This window comes from Microtus oregoni, unplaced genomic scaffold (genome assembly GCF_018167655.1).
Source record: "Microtus oregoni isolate MIOR12 unplaced genomic scaffold, Mior012 000091F_ref0000469, whole genome shotgun sequence".
NCBI classification, from domain to species: domain Eukaryota; kingdom Metazoa; phylum Chordata; class Mammalia; order Rodentia; family Cricetidae; genus Microtus; species Microtus oregoni.
This window is the reverse complement of record NW_024544600.1, coordinates 2558997-2566122: the sequence shown is the minus strand read 5'-3', so window position 1 is coordinate 2566122 and position 7126 is coordinate 2558997. Positions and strand designations below refer to the sequence as shown.

At 53.8% G+C, this 7126-nt stretch overlaps 1 protein-coding gene across 1 annotated transcript; it reads left to right on the top strand.

Moving 5' to 3' along the window:
* Window positions 1-2537: 2537 nt before the first annotated feature.
* On the top strand, window positions 2538-6427 carry Krt15 (keratin 15). Its single transcript, XM_041643935.1, has 8 exons — window positions 2538-3026; window positions 3879-3961; window positions 4081-4237; window positions 4655-4816; window positions 4924-5049; window positions 5219-5439; window positions 5827-5852; window positions 6324-6427. The coding sequence occupies exons 1-8, from the start codon at window positions 2538-2540 to the stop codon at window positions 6425-6427; spliced, it is 1368 nt and encodes a 455-aa protein (XP_041499869.1).
* Window positions 6428-7126: the final 699 nt, after the last annotated feature.

Below are 7126 nucleotides of genomic sequence, written 5' to 3'. Positions count from 1 at the left end.
TTCCTTCCTTTCTTCTTTCCTTCCTTTCATGTGTGCAAGCATGTGAAGGCCAGAGTTGTTCTCCAATCTCTTTCCATCTTGGTATTTGAGAGAGGGTCGTTCTCTGAGACAGGAGCTCACTGACTGAGCTGGACTGGCTGGCCAATGAGCTTCAGTGTTCTACTTCTCCTTCTCCCACCCCCTGGGTTTATAACCCTGTGCTGGGGGTGGATAAACCTTTAGCACCATACCTGGCTCTTACATGGGGACTGGGGATTCTGCCTCAGATCTTCATACTTGCGTGGGGAATACTCTATTGACTGAGCCATCTCTCCAGCCCCAAGATTAGAGACTTTTGAATTAGGCCAGAGAAGAAGGCAGGTGTCACTCCTGACTTGGGCCAGAGAGTGTAAGGAAAGTCTCCCCAAGGGCTGCTAGTGGGGTGTAAGGGCACAGAAGAGAGGCTGGCTGGAGTCCAGTTCTCCCTCACCCCGGGGGTGATGGAAGATTAATTGTTCTCTGTGTTAATTGCTGGGGCCGCCATGTCTGCCGAGGTTTTAATGAGCTCTGACTGATCTTGGTTTGATTATTTTTCTATGGAAGGAAAAGACAATATCCTCCCACCCATAAGACAATACTATACTGTCTGGGGCCAGCCCCAGGATGCCTGGCTTGCTGTGAAGCTGCCGGGGAGCCCTCTACCTGAGGCCTGTAGCTCTTTTAACCCAGTTCAGATAACAGGAAAGTTTTCTGTATCTTGCTTGGGTGGGTGGGTGGGAGTGGGGTTATCAAAGGGCTGACATGATCCTGGTAATCCCCTCTTCAGGTGGGCGGTCCTGTGCTCACAGCGTCATCCCTTTGAGTCTTAATTTTGTCCCTTCTGAAACTCGGGCCACAGTTGTGCATCGTGTCATGGGATTAGAGGGGATTGTGGATACCAAAGTACTTTGTCAGTCCTGAAAGTCTGGGGCAGAAGTAGAGGATTATCCTGTTACAGCCAAAAGAAGGATCATCTGATGGCTAGCTGGAGCGGCCGAGCCTGAGAACACTCCAAGTCCGAGGAGGGTTCTCAGGAGGTTCAGGTGTCAGACTTGCCGCCGTCACCCCCCTCCGACGGATGACTTGGGGATTTGGGGGGAGGGGGCGGCAGGATGGGAATCTTGAGTCTCAGCACGTCCCATAAAAGTGTCCTATATCACAAAGAAGCTAAGCCTTAAAAAGCGACATGTGTTTCACAGGGGTCATTGATAGAAATGGGGTTTAAACACAGGCCCAAGGTGGGCCAGACCCCTATTCACCTTCCTGTATTGAAGTCCCCATGAGGAGCGGCACCACCCACAGTGCCATCGCCTTAGAGAAATAGCGCTATTGAACCGGTGGCAGAGGATCCTCCTGAGTGTGCGCCTGTCCCTTTTCGGCCTCGATATTCCATGGGACTCATTCCTTGGCTTTTGAGCTCTGATGCCTTCCACCTGCTTGCCAGCCCCCCCTGCCCCCGCCTTCCTCCCAGCACTTAGGCACGCAGAGCCTCTAACTCAGCCCCTCCCCAGTTGGCAGCAGTTGACAAGGCAAATGGGGGTTAATCTGGCCCTGCTAAGCAGGGACATGTCTCTTGCTGGAGAAGGCGGGGGCTTTCTGGAACTTGCCTGAGTCTTATCTGCAGGGGTTTGCCCCAACGCGTCTTGGGAGCAAGCAGAGGTTCGGTGACATGTGCAGTTGGCAGGTGACAGGATTATCAATCAGACTCCTGTCAACCTGAGCCTTCTGGGCTTTTGTCAACTAGCCAGGACCATGAGTTGGGGGGAACTGAAGAGTCAGGAGGGACTTCTGAGACTGGAGTGGTGGAAGGGATAGCGAGAGGAGAGAACGTTCCCAGGCATCAGGGATGGGAAAGAGGGACGGGAACTGGCTTCTCTGGTCACCTTAGTGGGAGGTTGACTCAAGACCCTATCCTCAGGCTGCCCTGTGGTCACCTGTGTTCTCATTCCTAGGGACTTCCATGTCGTGAAGGCTCATGCACAGGGCCTTTGAGCAGGGAGTACAGAGTAGTGATGGGAGAAACTGAGAACAGGGAGCTGTCTACCTCAGGGTGAGGCTCACATGCTAGCTGTGGGGGACAGAGCTGACCCGGCTGCTCTAACGGGGTGGGGCACGAGAGAACCTTGGGAGCTGTGCTGTGCTGAGGATTTGCTTTTGCGGCTCTCTTCTTCCTGGAGAAGAAACGAACCTGTAATCCAAGTGTTAAAATGTGGCCTAGAGCAAAACCCCATTAATTCTGAATCATCTCTTTTGTTGCATTAAGGAAAAAAAAAAAAAGAAAAGAAAACTTCCCCACAAGTGAGCCTTGTGGAGGTGTGCAGGCAGCTGTGTTTGTCTGGAAGGCAGAGGAGTTGGCTCCACTCAGGGGGAGGAGGCGAGGCCCCCACCCCCTCCTAAGGGTATATAAGGAGTCCCAGGCCAGGGGCGACAGCACTGAAGTCTGGTTTCAGCCCAGCTCAGGAGCTTCTGCTAGAGTCTCTCCTGCTTGAAAAGGACAGGAAGGCACAGGCTGCCTGACCATGGCTACCACATTCTTGCAAACTTCTTCCGCTTTTGGAGGTGGCTCTACCCGCGGGGCTTCCCTCCGTGCTGGCGGAGGCAGCTTCGGTGGAGGGAGTCTCTATGGGGGAGGTGGGAGCCGAAGTATCTCTGCTTCTTCTGCTAGGTTTGTCTCCTCGGGGGCAGGAGGGGGCTATGGTGGCGCTATGAGCTGTGGTTTTGGTGGTGGTGCTGGTAGCGGTTTTGGTGGAGCCTTCGGTGGGGGTTTTGGTGGTGGCTTTGGTGACTTTGGTGGCGGCGATGGAGGTCTCCTTTCTGGCAATGAGAAGATCACCATGCAGAACCTCAATGACCGCCTGGCATCTTACCTGGACAAAGTACGTGCCCTGGAGCAGGCTAACACAGAGCTGGAGGTGAAGATCCGAGACTGGTACCAGAAGCAGAGCCCAGCCAGTCCAGAGCGAGACTACAGCCACTACTTTAAGACCATAGAAGAGATCCGGGACAAAGTAAGTTCTCCTATGTCAGACAGAGGGGGAACAGGCGACTGGGATGCTGCACACATCTGTAACATCAACACGACCGCTAGGAGAAGCCATTTCCTGCTGTGTGGCCTGGGATCCGCCTGCTTTCAAGGCACACGTGGGAACGCATCTGTTCTACTAGATGCTGCGGGAGGGAGTGGTCTTGGGAATCTGATTTGGATACATGGGACTGCAGCTGGGGGCAACAAAAGAGAACAACTCCTTCTCCCCGCCCCACTAATACTTACAGGGATTTTTGTAAACAATTGCTTTTACTTTTATCCTGCATGCTGTTCAGGCGCAGCCTCACGAGTTCTAAGTGCCAGAACCGTTTGCTGCTTCAACTCTCAAGGATATCTTTATTGCTGAAAGCATTGTTGGATCTTAGAGGAGCAGGGAACTTAAGACAGGCTGTGCCGCCCCCTCACTTTCCCTTTTACTGACTAGAACTGTTTTCCTTAGGTGTAAATGCTTTCCTTAGCTGCTGTCCAAGATCTCAATGATTGCAGTGTTTTGGAGACGAAGAGCTCAGTCAAGGCTTGCAGAAGGCAGCCACTGTGATCTGTGCCCAAGAAGACACTGGTATAGTGTCTCTTACTGGACAGAGCCAACTGTAGCCATTGCAGCGTGGCTTTGGCTAGCCATGTCCCACAGGCAATCCCAGGCCATGCTGCCTCCTTAGTTTTCTGTGCCTTGAAGGTGTCACAGGAGAGGTAGCATGGGTCAGTACAAATGCAGCACACAGGAAGCGAAGCTGGGGAGTGGTTGGCAAAGGGGGACCTGGGCAGAGGACAGAAAAAGCAGCAGCCCTTAGGTACAACTCTCTGTCTCCTGCAGATACTGGCTGCCACCATCGACAACTCACGTGTCATCCTGGAGATTGACAACGCCAGGCTGGCAGCGGATGACTTCAGGCTCAAGTGTGTTCCCACGGCGACAGCCCTGTCTATGGCACCCCCTCTACCCAGCCTTTTTCCTCTCTGACTCAGAAACCCGGGCCCCTCACCTTTCCTGACTTTGGCGCCTTTCCATTCCCCAGGTATGAAAATGAGCTGGCCCTGCGCCAGAGCGTGGAGGCCGACATCAATGGGCTGCGCCGGGTGCTGGATGAGCTGACCCTGGCCAGGACCGACCTGGAGATGCAGATTGAGCAACTGAATGAGGAGCTGGCCTACCTGAAGAAGAACCACGAGGAGGTGACAGCAGGGCAGGGTGGTAGGAAGAAGAGCAGGACCGCAGGTCTTTTGTCTCAGTCTGCTGAGGGCTTAGTGGTTCAGAAAGGTACCCCAGGGGCCCTGGGGGAAATGGAGGCACTATTCTCTGGTAATCTGGACCCAAGGCCAGGCTAGGTGTGAACTGCAGATTGGTTTGTTTCATGGGCTTATTATCTGAAGGTCCTTGTTTCACAGGACCCAGAACAAGAGAGATCTTCAGAGCTGAGGGGTCCTCATGCCCCAGTGGGGAACAGGGATAGGGTGATATGAGGCGTTAAGGTCACACTGTGAGTTAGAGACAGTCAGGGTTAGCTCCAGGACTCCAGATTCTTAGGTCTGTTTTATAGACTTGTCTTTAAATGGTCCACCTGCCTGCCCCCTCCCCGCCCCGCCCTGCAGGAGATGAAAGAGTTCAGCAGTCAGCTGGCTGGCCAGGTCAACGTGGAGATGGATGCAGCACCTGGGGTGGACCTGACCCACGTGCTGGCTGAGATGAGGGAACAGTATGAGGCCATTGCAGAGAAAAACCGCCGGGATGCAGAGGCTTGGTTCTTCAGTAAGGTGGGTCTGACTTGCCTCCCTCCCCCACTCTGCCCTCCCACTCCTCCCGATTCTATGGGCCTCTGAGGAGGCCCGTGAGGTTCATGTTTCTCATGGGTGACTTGCAGACTGAAGAGCTGAACAAGGAGGTAGCCTCCAACACAGAAATGATCCAGACCAGCAAGACGGAGATCACAGACCTGAGACGCACCATGCAGGGGCTGGAGATCGAGCTGCAGTCTCAGCTCAGCATGGTAGGGTCACTTTGGCCCTGTTGGGTGACACATGTACCCATCTTCCGTGGCTGGTAAAGCCTCGCCCCTACCCACACACTCCTGTCATTCCGGACTCTCCTTCCTACCCCTCTACCTTCAGTGGGTCGCCTTTTAGCCTGATGGGTCTATGGATCTCTTGCCCCACCAGAAAGCGGGGCTGGAGAACTCTCTGGCAGAGGTGGAGTGCCGCTACGCCACACAGCTGCAGCAGATCCAGGGGCTCATCAGCAGCCTGGAGGCCCAGCTGAGTGAGCTCCGCTGCGAGATGGAAGCTCAGAACCAGGAGTACAACATGCTGCTGGACATCAAGACACGGCTGGAGCAGGAGATCGCCACCTACCGCAACCTGCTTGAGGGCCAGGATGCTAAGTAGGTGTACAGGTGCAGGGAGAGAAAGGAGGGGGATGGATGGGCTGGGGTTCAGGGCCATCAGAAGAGGAAATCAGGCTATCCCGAGATGTGATTTATTGAGTGGGAAGCGACATAAGGAGCCTGGAGTCTCTGTTCTGGTGTTCGGTTGTTACTTCCTGTGCATCGCTTCCACTCCCTGGACCTGTGCTTCGCCTGTAAATGACAGACATGACAGGACAGGACTACAGCTCCCAATCTGTCTGTTTGGGATGCCAGGCCTGAGGGACTGACCCCCAGGGTACCCTAGCCCTTAGAAAAGTCACATGTGCTGTGAGTGGAGAGGGCTCCCTTAGGGAGACCGGAGCTTCCTTCCTTGGCTAACACCCAGTGTCCCTTCTCTTTCAGGATGGCTGGCATTGGTGTCAGGGAAGGTGAGAGAGGGTAAAACCCTTCGGTGTGGGTGGGAGCCGAGTATTGGCAGCACCATTCTACTCACAGTGGGGAGGAAGGAGGAAGAGACAGATGTCCCAATAAGTTGGGGTATGCCTGCTCCAGGCTAACCTCCTGCCCCAAGGACTCTGGGTGGGACCGAGATGAGCAGGTTCCTAAGAACATTCCAGGCTGAGCAGGCTTTGACCAGGGGTTGCCTTTCTACCTGGTCTCACCGTCATGCAGGTGTGATACAATACACACTGTAACTCCTGTTTGTGCATAGCTTAAAATCCTCCGTAACATGCACTGCTGGGCGTTCCTGAGGTTACCAGCTCAGCAATTCACCAGACCTCCTGGCAGCTCCAGAGGGATTGGCCAGTGGCTTTGTGCAGGGGTGCTGTCCATTTTCCCAGGGCCTAAGCCTGCTTTTGGAAGTCCCCCATGCAGAAGCCTGTCTTTTGTTTCTGCAGCCTCCCTGGGAGGTGGTGGCGGTGGCAGCAGCAGCAATTTCCACATTAGTGTGGAGGAATCAGTCGATGGAAAGGTGGTTTCTTCCCGTAAGAGAGAAATCTAAGTATCTGGTGTAGGAGAAAAGACCCTTGGCATCCCTGCTCTTCCTGGGCAGAGAGAGGCACTGGCCAGAGATGGAAAAGCAGACTCCAGTCCGTGCCTTCAGAGAGTGACCTGAAGAGGGTCTCCGTGCTTCCCTTTCCTGGGCTCGGCCTGTTCTCCCTATTGCAGCTCTCTCTGCTTCCTTTTGAGTGTGGAGGTGCACGACGCAACTGACCTTTTGTGTTTGCCCCTTCAATAAAGAATCACTTTCCTTTTCACAAATGCCTTGTGGTCTTGAGTTCAGTATGTCTTGGTGGCATCCGGTTCTGAGGAGGTCACCATTCTGACACTTACCTCTATGTTTCTTTTACATTTTCTCCTTGAATGATCACACACACACACACACACACACACACACACACACACATTTTGATACAGGGTTTTCAGGCTACACAAAGAAATTTGTGCAGCCCTGGCTGTCCTGGAACTCACTGTGTAGACCAGGATGGCCTCGAACTCACAGAGATTCACCTACCTCTGCCTCCCAAGTGCTGGGATTAAAGGCCTGTGCCACCACTACTTCCTTGAGTGTGTACTCATCCATTCTTGAGTGTGCAGAGTGCTGTGGCCCCAGAATAGCTCACTTTTCTGCTTTATCCCATGGGATGGGGAAGACTGGAAAGGGCAGAAGTGGGGCTGGGACAGTAGGGTATTTTGGGCT

Bases quoted from the DNA above. Each gene is read 5' to 3' on its own strand.
- Krt15 (XM_041643935.1), top strand. From the start codon at position 2,538: ATGGCTACCACATTCTTGCAAACTTCTTCCGCTTTTGGAGGTGGCTCT. The intron at 3,962-4,080 runs GTGTGTTCCCAC...TCCATTCCCCAG, and splicing joins GCGGATGACTTCAGGCTCAA to GTATGAAAATGAGCTGGCCC. The intron at 4,238-4,654 runs GTGACAGCAGGG...CCCGCCCTGCAG, and splicing joins TGAAGAAGAACCACGAGGAG to GAGATGAAAGAGTTCAGCAG.